General features: G+C 37.9%; 1 protein-coding gene across 5 annotated transcripts in view; it reads left to right on the top strand.

Annotated features, from left to right (window-relative positions):
• The window catches only part of LOC127003756 (endoplasmic reticulum aminopeptidase 1-like), a 115,451-nt gene that overhangs the window by 75,760 nt on the left and 18,196 nt on the right, over positions 1-21,495 (top strand). For 3 of the 5 annotated variants that reach the window (XM_050870760.1, XM_050870761.1, XM_050870763.1), the window contains 4 exons: positions 3,196-3,363; positions 6,150-6,381; positions 6,865-7,048; positions 19,541-19,567. In XM_050870760.1, the coding sequence (XP_050726717.1) occupies positions 3,196-3,363; positions 6,150-6,381; positions 6,865-7,048; positions 19,541-19,567 (611 nt within the window). The remainder of the gene's footprint in view (positions 1-3,195; positions 3,364-6,149; positions 6,382-6,864; positions 7,049-19,540; positions 19,568-21,495) is intronic. The other 2 variants (XM_050870758.1, XM_050870762.1) reach the window with 1 other exon arrangement.

Here is a 21,495-nt window from a genome sequence, read left to right as displayed (position 1 = left end):
TCAGTATGTGCCTTGCGCTGAAATGCCAGAATTTGCTCTTAACTTCACTGCCACACGGCCACTGCGTGTAACGAAACACACGAGAAATTAATCCAGACAAGGAAAGGTTTGCCGGCGCCGGGGATCGAACCCGCGACCAGCGTAACGGGAGAGCCACTCCTTTACCAGTTGGCCAAAGAGGTAACCCCCTGGCTAAGTGGGTTATGGGAGGCTCGCCCATCAGGCAAGTCAGCACTCCATGTCTCCCCATTCCCATTTAGATTAATTTCTGTGTGTTGAGTTCCCATTTTCTATGAACTTCGGAGAGCATGGGCCATCACTCTACCTGTTACCCTCTCGGGGTGACACAACAGAACCACAGGAGAGGATGCCACCGCCTTGCCACCAGTGAAATGCCAGAATTTTTCTCTTTACTACACTCACACACGTCCTCTGCGTGTAACGAAACACACGAGAAATTAATCCAGACAAGGAAAGGTTTGCCGGCGCCGGGGATCGAACCTGTGACCAGCGTAACTGGAGAGCCACTCCTTTACCAGTCGGCCAAAGAGGTAACCCCCTGGCTAAGTGGGTTATGGGAGGCTCGCCCATCAGGCAAGTCAGTACTACAGTGCTGTGGCAACAGGTGGCGTTAGACAGGATGGATGGCTCCTGTTACACTGATTTGTATAAATGAAGCACAGTTTTAATTTGTAATCAGTCAATAGGGGCATATATCAGAGTGTGTGTTGCCTCAACAACCCTACAACATGCAGGGGATCCCTCTGAGCACGTCCCCATAGAAAGTGTAAATATGTTGCTACTCCTATTCTTTCAAAAATTTCTGGTATTTAGCCAAAAACATCTCTCATATTTTACTTCATCTTTCCCACGTCTTCTTAATCCTGACAGGACTACACTTGTCACATCTGCCTTTAAAGCAAAACATGTTTGGTATATTCAGCTTCTTTCACTTGAACAGGACTGTGGTAGGGCTTCATCCTTGTCACATCAATATTCAACTGGGAATTAGGCAGAGTTGTGAACCAGTTGCTTTGGAGTCCAAGGTCACTGGCCTTGATTTTGCTGCTGATACAGTTGTCTTCACTGAGTAGCTGGAGATTCTGATAATTGCACTCAAGCCAAAGGTCTGAGCTAAGATCAAGGTACAGGTGTTTGGAAGCTCTTTCGATGAAACTGTAGCCTTGAGTGTGGCGAGGGCATTGAGATCTTGGAAAATTTCTCATACTTTGGTAGTATAGTGCAGAATATTGGTGAGTCATGTCAAGAAGTCTTATGGAGGATTGGCTTAGCCTATGGTGTTATGGACTCACTCAACCTGAATATATGGTGTGAATACCTGTGCAAAAGGAGGAAGTTCCAGATCTTCAAATCATTTGTGCTCCCTGTCTTACTCTTTGGCTGTGAGACATGGACACTAAATAGTGACAAAGTGATGGCATTGGTGATAAATATATACCCGAAATCATGGGGTATCACTGGAATGCCTTTGTACTATCACTAATTACTCCGTATGACTGAATTGAGACCTATTACCTGCATAGTCCATGAATGCCAACTCCAACTATAGAACTATGAGATCTGATGTTCAAAAGTCATCCCTTCTCACCAGACTGTTTGTGTAAGAGAAAATTCTGAGTGGAGGGGGCCAAAAGGATACCCACAAAACTCATGGTTAGAGCAAGTCAAAAAATACCTTGAGGTGCTTAGAATTGAAAGGGGGCATACATCCAACAGGAAGGAAAGATAGATGTTAGAAGGCAGAAACAAAAACATTTGACCAGGCAGTGTGTCAGCATGGGAGCACAGTTTTTAAGGACAATAGGAGGCACTCTGTTGGATCCTTAACCCTTCTGAGGATTCAGGTCAGGAAGTGCATAGAAAACATTGTTCTTAAGAATTTTAATCACAGGCATAGTGAAGTCAGAAAAGGGATGAGGAGGAGTAGGAATATGCCCTGAATTGTCCACAGTAGAAGTCTGTATGGAAATATGTGGTTGTCCTCATCCTAATTTTTGCATGAGAGCACTAGCCTCGGACAACAAAATACAGGAGTGATATGAAGCCATATTTCTCTTCAATGACATAAAATTAGTATGCCTGCATACTTTTTGTCACATTATCTGAGGAAAACATACAGCCCACATGATAAGGCTGAGTTTCCCATCAGATATCCCATGCATAAAAAGGCTCAGTTTCCCATTAGAGGCCACAATGTATGAACATGGTGAGTTGCCTTCATCACTTTGTTGAGGGCAATTAAATGAAAGTCAAAAGGAAACCGATAAACAAGGTGGAAAAGAAAGCAAAGACAGATTGTTGTTAAGTGACAGACTGAAAATAGGAGGGAAGATAAATGTCGAGATAAGGCTGTGGAAGGCACGTAGACCTATTACTAGGCAATAACTCTTCATAGTAACAAAGTTGCTGCTACCCCTACTACTACTACTACTACTACTACTACTACTACTACTACTACTACTACTACTACTACTACAGCTACAACAACTACTACTACTACTACTACTACTACTACTACAGCTACTACTACTACTACTACTACTACTACTACTACTACTACTACTACTACTACTACTACTACTACTACTACAGCTACTACTACTACTACTACTACTACCACCACTACTACTACTACTACTACTACTATTACTATAACTAAATACTAATGATAATAATAAGGATAATAATAACAATAATAATAATAATAATAATAAGAAGAAGAAGAAGAAGAAGAAGAAGAAGAAGAATGATCATAAAATTATGGTAGTTATACAAACACTACTGACTATAATGATAATGATAGTAAATATAATAATAGTAGCAAGGATAGCAATGAGACTAAGTAATCACTATAGTGCAATGTATTATGGCTGATATGAGGAGCCAAAGTCTTTACCGGGCGCACTTAAACAAGTCATTCAGTCAGGTAGCAGTGAGCCAAAGAACCAATCCATTAGTGAAATATCAACCAACAGAATTTCTTTTTCTGCCTCAGGATGCCCTTCCTGGCAGGCAATCCTGAATTTTATTTTGAGAGCATATTCATTTTGTAAAAATTAATTTTAGTGTACTTTAATTTTTTTTTAATCCTATCCAACAAGCTTAGTCTTTATTTGCTCTCCTTTAATCCCATGATCTGATATAGTTGATATAATTTTACCACATTTTCTCTAGGGAGCCTCCATCCTGAGCATGCTGGAGTCATTCATTGGCCGCAAGATGCTGAAGGCAGGTCTTCGACTCTACCTTAGGGAGAACGAGTTTGGGAATGCTGCAACAGATGACTTGTGGACAGCCCTCACCAAGATCACACAAAATAATAATAATCCACTAGACATCAAGGTATTTTGAACCCTTTTGCAGTTATATTGTAATGGGAGAGGTATATTTTATTTTGAATATAGACATTTTATTTTTTGCTAAGAATATTATTTTGGCTGTGAAGAACTTCAGATGTCTGTTTCATTCAGTTCACATCCCCTGAGCTGAGGTTTAGATGCAGTGTATTGTTTTTTTACAAATCAGGAGTTGTAGGTTAGAGAATTAGACTGTCTCATGGGGCACAGAACCACTCCATTAGTGAAATATTAACAAACAGAAGTAGAAGCACACAATGAAGGAGTCTCAGTCCATGTGGGAAGGAGAGGAGCAGCAAAGGAAGGTGAATCTCAAGGACATTCCTGCACAACAGAAGCAGGGAGAAAGGGAAAGTCTTGACAAGGATGTAGTGAAAGTCATACAGAGGAAAGAACAAATGATAAGTGCATTTGAGAGGAACAAATGTGTAGCTACTGATCTTTGGTGATGTTGAAAATGATCAATATGTATTAGATCAGAGAGAAAGAAGAAATGGAGAGGGAGAAACGAAATATAAATAAAGTAAATGAGGAGCTTACTAAATGGGAGGGGATGAGGTAGAGGAAATACGCCATACGTGTGTATACAAAAAGGATGAAACAAGGCTGCCATGGATTAAGTGTAAGACCCAGAGTGCACCACATGAAGTGTTCAGAGGATCAGTTTGTCTAAACCAGGTGCAGAAATATTAGCAAATTAAGGTAAGGAAGAACATGAGTGAAGATGAAAGAAAAAATTGGGAGGAACTGCAGGAAGAGTTGATAATGAAAATATGCAAGAACAGAAGAATTATTTTTTTCTTCACATGCAGTTGGATTTGAAGTGATAATTGTCCATGGCTGAGTTGCCTCTCAGTAAGCAGCCTGTGAGCACAGACTGTTGTCCTTTCAAATTAAGTCCAGAGCCTGGTACGCCTAGATTACAATTGTCAGATGAAATTGGTGAAATTTATTCTTACTTCCAATGTAAAGTGATCATGCCGTGATACAATATTTTGTTTTATATTCGCAGGGACCAGTAACTGTTACTATTAGAAAATATGGCTAAGAAATTATCAAGTGAAGAGATTTTGATTCCTATTTGTACAGAGCGTAATGATGATTCTCATGAAGGTGATGGTGATGGTAGAAAAAGTGAAAAAAAAAACTCCAGCAGAGAGTGTTAGGGAGAGAGACTTAGTGGTAATTATTATGATTATTATTGTGTCTGGCGAAGTTCTTCCAGACTGCAAATAGATGCACTAAAAGGCATGTTTGTTATTATTATCAAAACTCTATTCCAGCCAAAATTGACTTCTATTTTGACCAGCTTGACCTGCCCGTTGTGTTTTGTTTGCTGTCCTTGAGCTGTTTCTTCTACTGGAGAACAGAATAGATAGCATTGGAATCCTCATAAAAATCCCCTTTTATTGACATATAAATCATAAAAGTCGACTCTGGAAGTTTCGAGCTATGAGGTGGTGAACGTAAGCATTTCTTATTTATCTTTAATCAATGTTTTTTTGGAGTCGGTAAACTTCACTATTTATTTGCATTTCTTGATATTTTTTTCTTTCATAAGACTGAATAATTTCTTTCAAAACCAATGATATATAATAATGCCAGGAAAAAAGAATGCTCGTGGGTGAAATCGATAACATGAAAAAAATTACTCACGGTCATGCCATTCTCGAGGCCCCTTAGGGTGCCCCAGACAGATGTCGCAGTGGAAAGAGAAACTTATCAAACTTTTGGTGCGGGAAAAGGTTAAGCAAATTTCTCTGCCATGATATTATTATAGTAAACTTAACTGGAATAAAGTGTGGCAGCAGAGAGTACACAGGATAAATATGACTTTTTTTTTTTTTTTTTTTTTTTTTGTAAGTATGATGAAGCTATGGTTAGGTATGTGCCAAAACATTCAGGGGAACTGGGCAAGGAAAAAGAGAGTGCTTCAGTGCCAGATGTGAGAACGCACATCAACAAAGAAACAAGGCCTGGAAAATGGTGAGGCGAAGGCATGGAACAAGAGCATGGGGAGGGATACAAGAGGCTAAGGAATGAATATGTAAAGATACAGAGAAGAAGAAATGAAGTATGAAAAGAATATTGTGATAAATTCAGAGATAAACCAAAAACTGTTTTGCAAATTAATAAATAGTAAGATAAGTACAAGGGAGCATATATCAAGACTTAAGATTGGAGGTAATTAATATGAGGAGATAATGAACATGTGTGAGATAATGAATAACAGCTTCTGGTCAGTTTTTATGACTGCAGAAGTTTGAGGAACTTATGTTGGAACGAAGGCAACTGCAAATGAATGAGATCCAAGTGAACACTGATGATGTATTGAAAATGATGAAGGAAATAGATGTGAGAAATGTGCTGAAACACTTGCAGTACCGTTTCATTTTGTCATCAAAAGCCGCAGATGCCGCAGATGTGGAGGAGAGTAAATATCATCCTGATATATGAGTGAAAATAAGGACAAACTGGTAAACCACAGACTGGTGTTCTTAACCAGTATAATATGTAAATTATGTGAACAAATTAAGAAAAGATGGGTAAAGTTTTTGGAAGATGATCAGTTATTGTTAAGACAATATGGTTTCAGAGAGGGCTCTTGTGTGCAACCGACCTGCTAAACTCTCATTCTCTCTCATTCTCAGGGTTGTATGGAGAAGAATAGTGGCATAATGAACAAGAAAATAGTTTGAGCTATTGGATTAGGTAGGAACAAAAATATTTGAATTATTAGTATTGTTTTCATGTTTACCTTGCACTCCTCAGGGCATCATGGACACCTGGACACTTCAGGCTGGCTTCCCTCTCATCCAAGTCACCCTGCAAGATGGTCACGTCACAGCCACTCAGGCACGCTTCGTGGTGTGTGAGGAGAATGTCACAGATCCTAATGAGCCCTTCAACACCACTTTGGGTTACCGGTGGCATGTGCCACTCACCTACATCACCAATGAACAGCCAGATGAATATTCCATGTACTGGATGAACCTCACAGATGGTAAAGCAAAATGTTTTAATCAATTTTTTCTAATACGTACCAAGAGTCTACCATGTGTATTGTTCAAGCAGCTGCGTGGTACAGAAGTTTATGTTGGCATTGGCAATTAACTCTTTTCTGGCTTCTGTCGTGTTATGCAGCAAGGAAACAGTAGAGTGAGCCATTTCAGATATCTCAATTATGACAAAGATGCAGAAGCAAATCCATGTTTTTATTCTGACAGACATTTCTAGGGTTTTCTGAGGATGGCAACTATTATATATCCATGTACATGCTTAGAATATATGTTTGTGTTTGTGTTTCTTCGACTTCTTCCCTGCTTTTCATAATTCTTGTAGTCCCATGTTAAGGGGCTAGTTATCTAAATTTAATTTATTTGTGTAGTAAATACATATTTTTTGTAATTTCATTCTATCTCTTGTTACCACACTGCATCAGGGTGTGGTATTTGACAAGGACTAATAGAAATCGTTAAACTTACAGTGGAATTCGATATTGGGAAGGACGTAAAGTGGGTCAAGTTCAATGTGGGGCAACGAGGGTTCTTCAGAGTGAGCTATGACCCAACGAGCTGGGCGACTCTCATCAATCTGCTGCATACTAATCACACCGCCCTCCCCTCGGCTGACCGAGCAAACCTGATAGATGACGTTTTCACCCTTGTCAAGTAAGTACTATACAAGAGGGTGTAGTTGGGAGACACCAGGGCTTCTCAGTTCATAAGTAGGTGCCCTGTATTGGGTAATAAGTTACTGTAGGTGATAGTTTTGGATTTTGCAGTGAATAGTTGAGAATGTTAGTTGATAGAAAGAGCTTCAGTAGACAGGTAGAGGCTGTAGTAGATGACTAGGGATGTAGCAAATAGGTGTAGAGCATTACAGAACAGGGAGAGACAGCATTATGGCACACATGAAAAAGTATTATTGTAGCACTTTCAACTTTCAAGTCAACTTTTAATTAAATTTGCCCCCACCTTTCACACTATCAATATTTTTTAGTCAGCATGCTCAACAGGTAAAGTGTGGAACTCCTGTACACTGCGAAGCCCTGGTCAAGGCAAGTTATGGATGGGTCATTGTTTAGGAATCTTATGATCAGCAGAAAATATCTATATCAGTCTATCTGTTTATAGTGGCAAACATGTTTTCAGTTCTCCCGGTTTATGCACTCCTTTTAACCCGGTAGCAGCGGGGATCATGTTTCTTAATGGTCCCTCCAAGTGAGAAAAATGAGAAAAAATCACCCCCCACACAAACCATTCCATAATATATATCAAAGCATTTGTGATCAGATTATGTGTCATCTATTTTTTGGGATTTATATCATTGCGCAAATTTGGCCCGTCGCTGCTACACAGTAAAACCAAAAATTTGGCCCGTCGCTGCTACACGGTAAAACCACAAATTTGGCCCGTCGCTACTACCGGGTTAAACAACATGACACTTAGACCTCCCACTGCTCCCTTTCTTATACTCCTCAGATATTAATTTACATCCAGTGGTATCTCAGGCAACCCCTGCCCTAAAATACAACCTTTTTACAAAATTTGTGTCCTACTCACATATTTTCATGTGTCGTACCACCTCAATGAATTATTCCTTACCCATTCCACCACTTTGCATTCCATACATTATACTCTTATGGCTATACCTCATCTTTACACCTGGCATTGCTCACTCTATCCCATCTTGTTCATCCACATACTCATAGCTGGGCACGATAACAGAAAACCTTTTTCCTGATAACCGATAACTGATAATGAAAAACCTTAACGGCGATAACCGATATTCGTTAACTAGAAACACAAATATAGGCGATAACCGATAACCGATATAAATCCACAATTCCGATACTAGCTAGCGATAAGTCCGATAGGCGAAAACGATATTATATTGATATTTCAGATCGAACAACATTGATGAATTCAAATTTTCATTATCTGTATTTTAGGAAACTTACAAAACCTTAAAACCACACGTTGACTCGTACATATGGACGGTAATACTAGAAATGCCTGAACCGGTGTTGTGTTATTTGGCGTATCCACCGTCAAAAATTGTTTACAAACACTGGTCTCTCGTGAACGGTGCATGCTCAGACCAGCAAGCGTAGACCTGTACAGTCTCACAAAGCTTTTAAACCGTAATTAAGAGTTGCTGGAAGGCTGAATCAGACATATAGTACCACTACCACCATCCTCGCTGTTTCTAGAACGACACTCTGTGCGAGTTGTATTTATATGTACAGAGTGTCGTTCTAGAAACAGCGAGGATGATGGTACTGTATGTTTGATTCAGCTTTCCGGCAACTCTTGTGTTAAAAAGCATTGTGAGACCGTACAGGTCTACACTTAATGGTCTGATCATGCGCAGTTCACGAGACCAGTGTTTGTAAACAAAGCGCCAGCTTTGACGGTGAGACACCAAATAACACAACACCGGGTACCTTCAGTATCATGGCATGGTCACAAACGAATATGGAATATCAAATTTGAGGCAGTGAATAATCATTTTTGGGGGCAAAGTTAAATGATTTTTCTCTATGATATATTGATTTTTGAGTATCATAAAAAAATAACCTAGTGTTTTAATTTTCATGATCTAAGTATGAAATCTCATCACCGAAGCTATTTCATACCCCAAAGTTTTTTCATACAACACCGGGCCACGCATGCGCAGTAGGGAGACAACGTTTTTTTTTTCTGAAAGGCGGAAAAAAGTAGCGATTATCGCTAGTTTGGTTACAAAAGTAACGAAGATACCGATATATATTTAAATAAGTAGCGGATGGTCGATAATCCGATTTTGTTATCAGCGATAAAGTATCGCGATAACTTATCGCGATAACGCCCAGCTATGCACATACTATCCTCAAGTGATAATTTCACTGTGCATATCCTAGCCTAATATGACTCATCTCATGGCCATTGTTTCAGAGGGTTTGCAGAACTAAATCTTTAATCCCCTCTTTACTTACATTCCCCCCTTCCACGTTTCATGATTCCTTCTGTTGACTTTTATCTGCCTTTTTCTCACTGCCCTCTTGACTTATCACATCATTCCCCCATATTTAAAACATACATACAGTAGTAGTAAAAAATATGGGAAGCAAAAAGCTAGGAAGACAAAATTATTTCTTAAGTTGTTTTAGTAAGTGATTGTTTAGTACGAACTAACCAAGAAAACAATAGAGATTAATTATGGGCTAATATTGATGTTAACTTGCAAAATAAGATTCCGATAACTGAGTAAACACAAGAAAATCAAATCTTGAGTGGATGGATGTTTATCATATTGCAACAGCAGATGAAGCTCAAGAAAACAGACAGTAGATATGTACTAAGAGAGAAGTTGGTAAAAATATAATGTAGGTAGCAAGTAAAATAGTGTAAAACAAATAACTTAAGTTAGATTGAGTCATCTAGAATATTTACATTGACCATGCAGCAATTCCAGTATTTGTCTCCACCCAATAACACAGCCATAAACTTTTTCTTTAGCATTCTAAACAGACTACTTCATCATCCCAGTCCAGTCTTACCTGACTGGATCCAGTTAAAGGAGGACACACTGGCGTTCTAGTTCATATGTAGAGTGATGCAACAAGTTTTGCAACACCTTGTTTTGCAGATGTTTTGTGGCAACTTTCCAACATTTTACAATTTGCCTTTGAGAATTCTTGACATTCTGCACGAAGATCAGAAGCCAGTCATCACTTTTCCTCCATCTTGTACAATGCCAAGACCCTCCCTCAGTATATTTGGTAATGAAAAGATTAATTTGGGAATCCATCCACACACCGTCTTGCTATGAAAGCATTCTTTGAACCATTTTCAGCAACATATTATCCTATATCATGGGTTTTCTGCTTTATTGCACAAGATATATTTAACAGTGTAATTATATTTCATACTGCCAGGGGTTTAGCCTTTGTTATTTTTTTCTAAATAGTATGGACATTTTATGTGACATTCAAACCTTGTTTTCTTTTCTTTTCATTTGTGAGGTATGATTGATATGTTTACTGTGTAAATGCATTCATGTCCACTTTGCAAATCTTAATACCTATACCTGAAGAGTCAAGTATTTATTGAAAAGCAAATATATGAATTTAGCAATACAGGCAGCCCCCATTATTAGACATATATCTCCTCTGACATTTCAAAATACAGGTTGAGAATCCTTTAACCGAGATTCCAAAATCTGAAAACCTCCAAAATCCGAAAGTTTTTTGAATGATGATATGATGTGTTTATTTATTTATTTATTTTGTCATCACCTCACGGGTGGAGAGACGGGCTGCATTGTCAGGGTCAAGCACGTACGTCCCTCCAAGGAGAAACCACAGGCCCTTGCCAGGTGACGGCTCATGAAGGGGAGGAGAGGATGCCGATAGACTGACTCTATCGGCTGACGCAAGTCTAGCCGACCAAGGACTGGCGTGTCTCTTTGTACAAGTCGAAGACATGAGCATGGGTTCCATTTGTTTGCTGCAAGATGAGGGTGCTCAAAGTGGAAAACAACAGGAATAGAGTCTCAGGTAGGGTTGCCACCTTGAACTTAAAAAAAAATAAGTAATGCAACATCCCATTCTTCAATACAGAACGAATCCATATTTTAAGGAACGGGTGGCAACCCTAAAACACCCTAAAGGCCGTTTTCTCAAAACATTTTTTCTCACATTTTTCCCAATTTCTCTGTCCCAAATTAACTGATTTTAATGTTTTAGGTACCATTTTAAAGAGGACTGAATGCACAATGACAATAATGAAACTTTTTTTTTCTTTTTTTTCTTTTTTCACGAAAAATCTTGAACCGTTCAAACGTGAGTGAAAATAAAAAAAATCATGTAAAAAATAAGAAACTGAAAAATCTTGCTCTTTATTTTTGTTTCACCACTTGCAAGTTTTATATTTATGTAAAAATTTATCCTAAATACATGAACTGAATGGAATTGAAAATTTTTGAAATTGCAATTTTTTTTTTCGTATATATATTTTTTTCTGTTCATCAAAATCTTTTGAAACTTTTGCAATATTCTCACATCATTCAGGTCTAAAAGACATAAGTGAGTTAGATTTTTTTTGTCCAATAGTTTTGAAATAGAAATCTACCGGACGGTTCCCTTAACCAAATGATAATCACTGCGTTGTGTGCTGCCTTTCAGTATGATTTGTTTGTCATGAAAGACCAAGAATACTTATGAAATCTTGCATAGTCATCCCATTTTCTGGCAGTGCCCCTGCAAGACATATCTAGGCAGTGACATCAGGGGAAAATAAGAGGATGGCAGACAGTGGTGGCTGAGTGGTCAGCGTACAGGCATTGTATCCAGGAGGCAGCAGGTTCGCATTCTGCCCACTGCTACAAACAAGCTGGGAATTTTTCGGTCCAGACCACCTATCAACCCAAACTCTAGATTCTTTTCTTAAAAAGAGGATCAAAGATGAGCTCTTGGGGGCAGCATGAACCAAGCAAGATGGTGCCACTGTAAACACCTGCCTGCGCCATAACAAGCTGAGGCTGACCACTAAGCCCCACCCAGAAAGCCTTTTGGCACCATAGACAATACATACAAATGATACAAGCAAAAGATATATTATGGCAGCTACTTAAATTAAAATCCACCCATGCCACAAATGTACTGGAGGCATACAGCAGACCTTTCAAGAGAATATACTGGTACTATGGAGAGCATATAAAAAAGATATATATGCAGGTGTGTACTGAAATGCATGGAGATAGCTTAATGAGCTTATAAGTAGAAATCACACCACCAACATCATCATCAGCACAAAAGTAGGTCAGTGCACTATAATTTTTTCAAAGAGAAAAAGACAGTTTTAGTCATTTCTGGCGACAGCCACAACAAAATAGCAAAAGATTCAAAGATCCCAAGTTGAACTGTGTCAGTGGTTTGAAGGAGAATAACAAGTATGAGCACATAGTCTCGAGTAGCATGAGCCTTTGCTGCTTACCAGGACATGAGATTCTAGCAGTGGTTAGTATATAGAAATATGCTGGTGACATGGATTGAAAGCAAGATGCAGCCAAAGAGGTGGTTTGATGAAACTCATTTCAATGAAAATTTTGCAGTATGTATATAAATTAATATTAAAAATGCTACTGCCCTCCAGCTTTGTAGTGCAAATTCATGTACTGTATTTTATCCTCCTTTTTACTCTATTACAAATAAAACACATTAAAAATATTCCTTCTGTTCAATAAGTAAAAGGTGTAAAATATACAATATTCACTATTCGACCAGTCTCTTTTGAAGACAACCTTGTCAAAGAGCGGGGGTTGCCTGTATTCAAGAGGAAAACAAGTATCTTGAGCTGTCTCAAACCAATAAGTTGGACATGGTCTATGAAGAGGTGTATGTGTGTGTTTGAGTTGCTGTGAATGTGTTTGCAATTGTCTGTCTCTATATTCCTCAGAACTCTTCTTTCTTACTGTTTTCATTTTATATTGTTTTTAACACTGAGACTTATGTACAGTCACCTCCCCTTCCTTGTGTGTGTGTGTGATCCCCCTGTCCCAGCCTGTCCTAGCCCTGTCCCAGTGGCTCTCACCCCCTGCTCGGCCTGGCTGTGCTGAGCCCTAACTCCTGCTGTTCTCGTCCCTCTAGGGGTCGTCTTTTTGACAGTCCCACACTCGTGCAGTAAGACTTTTATCCCTCCTTGTTATTATTATATCCAGTTTATTGTTTCTATTTTCTTCTGCAATTACAGCATTTTCAATAATTTCACAAAGCTAATGGAGAATACATGGCAAAACATTTCCTGGATACAGCATATTTTTCAGCTGTTTTTGTCTAATTGCATGGAAAGCTTCTCTCTGGCCAGTCATGCAAATTGATTGTGATATGCATTATTTTTCTATCAAGGTTTTGATTACATTGAAATCTATTTATTATGCCAAATGAGATATTTGTTTTTTAACTTTTCAAGTTTCTTTTTTATTGCCTCTCTTGGTTGATGTGGACTGGGCCTGTGCTGTGCTGGGTCGTGTGTTCTGCTGGCGCTGCAGGCCAGGGAAGAGGTCTTGCAAAGATATTTCAGATAATTTTAATTGTGCAAAGGGTGCTTAGAGAAGGGCTTTTTGCTCATTTCTGATGTTTTATGTAACTAACATGTGGCTTCAAGATCTGGGAATAAAAAAAATTCAAGATACTCAAGGATCGTGAAACTCGGATAGCACGAAACTCAAGAGGGTACTGTATATATATATATATATATATATATATATATATATATATATATATATATATATATATATATATATATATATATATATATATATATATATATATATATATATATATATATATATATATATATATATATATATATATATATATATATATATATATATATATATATATATATATATATATATATATATATATATATATATATATATATATATATATATATATATATATATATATATATATATATATATATATATATATATATATATATATATATATATATATATATATATATATATATATATATATATATATATATATATATATATATATATATATATATATATATATATATATATATATATATATATATACAGTTAAACCTCGGTTCACGAATTTAATTCTTTCCCAAAGGCCGTTTGTCACCCAAAATGCTCGTAAACCGAAGCTATCCGCATAGGAATCGATGTAAAATGAATTGATCCATCATTGCTTACCTGAACTTTTGCAGGAGTACTTTGTGCACAAGCTCATAACACAAAACCAATGGAAATCAATACATCTTGACAAAAAAAAGATAAAATACAATACTAAACAGATAAAATAGACGAAAACTTAATTTATTTTACCGTACCTGTACGGAGGAGAGTTGATGGCGCAATAGGTGGTGTCACACTGGCCGTTTTCCTCCAACTGTTGAGGGTATGAGTAACCGTGCGGCTGTGTGTAAACAAAAAGATGACGGCAGTCACTGTGGAGTGTGGAGCAGTGGAAGATGGCCCACCAAGAGATTCATAAAGTGGACTAGCAGAGCTGCTTTGTTTATTATTCAATTGACAAGATAAGAGAACAGACACCCTGTGCTGTGGGACCACAGTTCAAAAAACATTTTTTCTCCGTTCTTTGAAAACTGTAGAACTCCGGTCTTCACAGCACAGTTCTCTGATGAGGTTTGGGTAAACACTCCTGTCTTCCTGTCTTTGAAGTCATGATCGGGCCCACAACCTCTTCCATCCATTTAACTGCAGCAACAAGTCCATAATTTGGGTAATTGAAGCACAATCCGCAGGAACCCCTACTTCAGCAGATGCCGCCATGTCGATACAGGGCGACTGCTTTGTTTTTGTTGTGGATACAAGCAACTGACCTTGGCCATGTGTAACGCACACCCGGAAAAGCTGGAGTTGCCAGTTGCCCATACTGCCAACACCGTTGGAGGAAAAAGCCCCTGGGTGACATCAGTGGAAGGTTTTGAGGAAGGGAAAGGGAAGAGATGTTATTGTTTAGAAGGGGAGTCCCTTTCCATATTGTGTATTTAGCGAAAGCTACACAGCAATGATGCTGTCCTGCTGATACTCCCGGCTTGTCGCCCCATGATGTTGCCGGCTTGCGTGTTCGTAGTTCGAGACACCATTCGTCACCTGAGACGTTTTTTGTTCGGAATATTTGTTCGTGATGAGAGGCGTTCATGACCCGAGGTTCCATCGTATATATATATATATATATATATATATATATATATATATATATATATATATATATATATATATATATATATATATATATATATATTATTTTTTTTTTTTACAGCAAAGGAAACAGCTCAAGGGCTTGAAAAAAGAAAACAATAATGTAAAAAAAGCCTGCTACTTACTGCCCCTAAAAAGATTAGGGAGGAGAGGTGTCCTGATACCCTCCTCTTGAAAGAGTTCAAGTTGCAGGCAGGAGGAAATACAGATGAAGGAAGATTGTTCCAAAACTTACCAGCGTAAAGGATGAAAGAGTGAAGATGCTGGTTAACTCTTGCATAAGGGGTTTGGACAGTATAGGGATGAGCTTGAGTAGAAAGTCGTGTGTGGCGAGGCCGCGGGAGGGGGGGAGGCATGCAGTTAGCAAGTTCAGAAGAGCAGTCAGCGTGAAAATATTGATAGAACATAGAAAGAGAGGCAACATGGCGGCGGAATTTAAGAGGTAGGAGACTATCAGTAAGAGGAGGAGAGCTGATGAGACAAAGAGCCTTAGACTCCACTCTGTCCAGAAGAGCTGTGTGAGTGGAGCCCCCCCACACATGAGATGCATACTCCATACGAGGGCGGACAAGTCCCCTGCATATGGATAGCAACTGTACAGGGGAGAAGAACTGACGGAGACGATACAGAACGCCCAACCTCGAGGAAGCTGATTTAGTGAGAGAGATGTGAAGTTTCCAGATGAGATTTTGAGTTAAGGATTGACCAAGGATGTTTAGCGTTGAAGAAGGTGACAGCTGAGTGTTGTCGAAGAATAGGGGATAGATGTTTGAAAGATTGTGTCGAGTTGATAAGTGGAGAAATTGAGTTTTTGAGGCATTGAAGGACACAAGGTTCCTTTTACCCCAATCGGAAATGATAGCAAGGTCTGAGGTTAAGCGCTCTGCAGCCTCCAGTCTGGAGTCATGTAATTCCTGTTGAGAGGGTCTTATATTGAAAGAAGTTGAATAATGCAGAGTGGAGTTGTCAGCGTATAAGTGGATAGGACAGTTTGTTATGGAAAGAAGATCATTGATTAATAACAGGAAGAGAGTGGGTGATAGGACAGAGCCCTGTGGAACACCACTGTTGATAGGTTTAGGGGAAGAACAGTGACCGTCTACCACCGAATATAAAATATATATACAGTATATATATATATATATATATATATATATATATATATATATATATATATATATATATATATATACAGTATATATATATATATATATATATATATATATATACACACACAGTTAAAGTCCACTGTTTGTCACTTTCATGCATTGCCCTTGAGCATCGGCTCAAGACTATCTCTTGTAGAAGACATGGGAGCCATATTTCCAGTGACATGGCAAAATACAGTCTTAAAATCAAGCAAAGATTTGTCTGTCAACACCTAGACTGAATTTAAATCTCTTGAGTCCCTGTTTCTCTTACCCCGCTGCTTGATGCTGTTCGGTGCATTTGGTGCCTCATTTCTTTTTTTTTTTCTAAATTTTGGAATTTTTGTCACCTTAAAAATTCAGACTTGGAATTTTTGGATTATCTGCATTCAGAATATTGGACGTGTACAGGACACTCAACCTTCAATTTCCTGGACTAACTGGGGGAAGCACCTGTCGGGGAACCACAAAAGTAAGGGAATCGGGAATCGCTGGAGTACAGGGACCACGGCCCAATCCCAGACGTTTACTATACTTGGTCTGGCAATTGCCAATATTCAGTATCTGTCCCACACATTGTCCAGGACATTTGAGAAAGATTAACCATAAAAAATTATTTGAAAACTTGTGTTACATGTCAGCAAATGATGCACTGTCAGCAGTGGTCAGGATATGCCCGCCATTTTCTTTTTTGAATCCAGGTGCTTAACCATGTCATAATACTGTAAATTATTTGCTAATGAGTGTTTCTTTTTCTAAAATTCATGCAATGAAAATATCATAAGGGGAATAAGAACTGGATCATAACTTTAAACAGCTGCTCAGCTTATAAATGTAAACCAACAGATGCAGTTTCAATTGGGGTACTGCAATGTTCACCATTTTCTTTTTCAAATCTCTGGATGGCCGAACAAACTACTTATGTACTACTTGATTCCAGTAGGTACTGTATTTAAATGTGAATGTATGGTGACAGTGAGACTTCTTAATAGCACAAGACAGTAAACAAATATGTCCGGTGCTCATGCAACTACATAGTGGGTGTTGTAGACATTGAATGTGGAACGGAATCCAGTGCATGGCCAAACTTTTTCGATACCTGGACTTGGCTAGGCATGTGTCTGGCAGACTGCCGGACATAGGCATACTCCTTAGTTCTTGCCTGAACTTATATTTTGACTCCTGAACTTGACTGAACATATGTCCAACAATTGCCAGACCAGGATACTTTCCTTGAAATCTGAAACTGAAGAAATCAAAGTCTGAGAAATTGAAGGCCGAGTTTGTGTGCATATAGATAGATAGATAGAAAGATAGAAATCCATGCACTACCATACAATAGTGCATCATATCTGATTATTCAGCACAGGCAAAAGAGTCTAAAACTATAAGGGTAGGCAGTTCAATGGCAAAACTGATCCCACTAGTGGTGCCATATATTGGCAGTCAATCAGATCAACTGAGAAAATGTTCACTAGTAGGAGTATCTAAACATTTCTAAAGGAATTATTTTTTTACATTTCAACACTTTACTTTCATGAGTATAAGGTATATTTATATGTGTGACATATCACTATTATTAGATTATCTACTGACAATTCCTGCCATGCTTGTGGCAAGGAAAGAAACTCCAGCGTTGGAGTTCACCAGTAGTATTCTGTTTTTGAGAGATGCCAGAGTTTGGTTTGTGCTGGTCCTTGAAAAGGCTAAACTAGTATCCACTCTTTGAATCAGCTTGTATTTACTTTGTATGTACAATCATCTTTATATTTAGGATTTTGTTTCCTGTTATTGCCAAATTGATTATGATGTGGCTTGAAAAGGACAAAGGAAAAGTTAAGGTAGCTTCTCCAAGCCAAAGTGGCATGCTGCTTGTGGAAGTCGGCTGCTGATATAGAGACGACAAAGCTAGCATTCACATGATCATGATGAAAAAAATCGTAATTAGAGCCAGTTTTATCATAGCCCCAGAAGCAGCACAATTGGTGTCTCTAGTTCACAATAAAGTATATGTGTGTGTGTGTGTGCAGATTTATCACATACGCAGCACATAATATATATTTGCTGCAGTGAAATAGCTATGGGTGGGGCATAGGGGGGGAAGGCACATGTCCCCCATGAGAATCCAGTGCTCCCCAGGTGCCCCCCATTAGCCATGCCCTAATACCCACCATTGATCTGATCTCAGAGTATGCCCTAGTATCCTACTGTGTGACATCAAAAATGCCCCTAAGCTCCACTTGCCCAGTGATGCCCATACTCAGCTGTGCCCCCCTTCCCCAGGTGTTCCCCCATAGGTACCTAACTATGCCACTGGTTTGTTGATAACCACTTTGAATTCAAAGATGCATGAGACAACCTGAGTGCTTTCACATATATATTACATCTTCAGGAGCAGTGAAAATGGAAGTTCCCCTGAAGATGTAATATACACAAAAGTGCTGGGGTTTTCTTGTGTTTCTTTGCTTCCTTTAAGTCAGTGGTTCTTGATCTCTTTACTACCACCCCCTCCTCTAGGAATTGGTCCTTCCCTCCATGCCCTCCTTACATCTATATATGAATAAAATTTCCTCCCAGATTTTAAAGAAAATAGTAAGCCCTAAATAGACTATAGGAAACTGAAATTAAGGTGATACTTTTGCATTTTTCATAAACTTCTCAATATTAGCCCATGCTGTTGTTAAGAGAATAACAAATATAATTAGAGAAATTCTTAAGTTTTCCTTAGGGCTCGTGCTCCCCCTGGAAATTACTGATGCCTCTCTCGGGGGGCATGCCCCCCAGGTTAAGAACCACTGGTTTTTAGTAATCGTTAGCAAACATATATATATATATATATATATATATATATATATATATATATATATATATATATATATATATATATATATATATATATATATATATATATATATATATATATATATATATATATATATATATATATATATATATATATATATATATGTATATGAATAGGAAAATATTTAAAATCATGTATCAGAGACAGACAACTCAACTATGGCTCCACTACAATGAGAAAATTTTCTAGTGATATTATCATTATCAGAACGTTTGCTTGGCTTCTTCCAGATCCATCATATACATATATATATATATATATATATATATATATATATATATATATATATATATATATATATATATATATATATATATATATATATATATATATATATATATATATACACAAAGCCTATTTATACTGACCCAAGTTGTATAAACCCTCTAATTTCTTTTTCCCAGTCCATTCTGCACAGCCACTCAAAGCTGGTGAGAAAGTGTTAATTTCATTATCCCCTGTGATATATGAGTCAGTGCTTCTGGTCCTCACATGTTCACTTGGATTAGCATTCATGAGGTGCAAAGGTGGCAGGCAAGGTGAGGTGTGAGGAGGGGTGCGTGTGGTCATGGTGTAAGGGTGTGATTCACAGCCGTGCCCACTGATTTCAGTGCTGATTTGTTTGCCTTGGAGGGCCTCTTTTGAGATATTAATTTTTGTGTATAGTTACATTAAGCTCTAGTTTGCTGATTTAAATATGAATTTTGAAAATTTCATGATTTTAAAGTATCTGAATTTTCAAACATGTTTAGTATTTTTTTGCATTTTAGGGCAGATTAATTATCTTTTTATGAAATATAGCACTGAGAGCCACGAATCATGAATGCTAATTTATAACCATATCTTCACTTCCTCTGTACTTTGGGTGTGCATGAATGGCCTCCCTCCTGAGTGTGACCAATTCACTATGTATAGGTAACTTCCCACTAGATATATTCCTGAAAAGTATAAATTGGGCATGATACTTTTTAAAAGATAAGTACCCCCTTACGCTGCTTGTCACTAACTTCTCGTAAAGTCATGGCTGCATTGTGGTATGACATGTTGAAATATAAAAGAATCATAATCTCTATTTAAAGAGTGAAAGCTTTATTATGTTGTGAGCATACATACATATGTTGTAAAGTAAGAACATTTAGGGTGTCAGTCCAGTGTTGTGGTGGAGCCTTTCCCTCAGTCAGTGTGGTGTAGTCTGTCTGGCCTGTGGTGTCTGGCTGCTATCTCTCTCTCTCTCTCTCTCTCTCTCTCTCTGTCACCGCCTTTGCACTGCTTTGGTATGTTTTCACATCTGTAGTCATTGATATCATTATTAATGCAGAGTAGATGATCGCTGACTCCCAAGTCACTCTTACAAGGGTGAGATTTTCAAGGTTGTTATCTATTTTCTATTCAAGATAGCTTGACAGATAAACCCTATCTTTTCCTCTTGTGTGATAAATGTTCAGAAGTATTCTGCCATCAGGCCTTTAGGGTATGTTTTACAGCTGTATGCTGATTGTAACAGAACCCTTAAAGTATTAAATGGGGAAAGTTGGTTGTAAGGTCAACCAACCTGTCCCTTTGCACTATGAAATAGTAACATAGGGCTGCTGTACCCCCATGCCATCTCTTCATTGGGAGGGAAATGATGGCTGCTCCATCATGACTTGAATTATAAAGGAAAAGCTTACCTGCCAAGTCAGTCCAATTAGATGACCAGTGGATTTAATAATACATGGACTTTGGAGGTGTAAGTGATTAAGTTCAGATAAAATTTTTGGATTCAGTATTTTGTAGGATGTTCTGATTCAGGAAATTCATTACAACATATTTGGGGATACTGGTTGAATTCAGGTCCACTGTCATGTGTTGAGTGATTGTGGGGAAAGTGATCATCCAGCCTGCCTGCATGGGGTTTGGGAAGACTGTCTACTCATAATCAAGCAACTGTCATCCTATCTTGATACTCTTTTATACACAACTAAAGACTTCTGAAAGATTTTAATTATTGAGAAATAAGTGTATCATGTATTCTAGGCATTAAGATAATATACTTTTATATTATGACCATTATTATTATACCTATATATTGACAGAAGTTTCTAGCTCATCTTAATTTGCCCCTAATTTCTATAATGTCAGAAGGCAGATAGAATTGTTTGAGTGTAGCTGTTGCTGCTAGAGACAAATAATATGACATATTTCCCAAATATTACAGGCAGTTCATTGTGTTGTCACTAAGTCAATTTTGCATAGTAAAACTATTTTTGAAGCAATTTATCTAGATAATTAGATGAGGTGAGGATGCCTACCATATTTTTCAGTGTATAAGATGCACCTTTGTGTAATATGTACCTGAATTTTCAAGGCTATCTTCAAA

Source organism: Eriocheir sinensis, chromosome 26, assembly GCF_024679095.1.
Source record: "Eriocheir sinensis breed Jianghai 21 chromosome 26, ASM2467909v1, whole genome shotgun sequence".
NCBI classification, from domain to species: domain Eukaryota; kingdom Metazoa; phylum Arthropoda; class Malacostraca; order Decapoda; family Varunidae; genus Eriocheir; species Eriocheir sinensis.
Note: the sequence above shows the minus strand (reverse complement) of the source record. Positions and strands in the feature narration are given on the sequence as shown.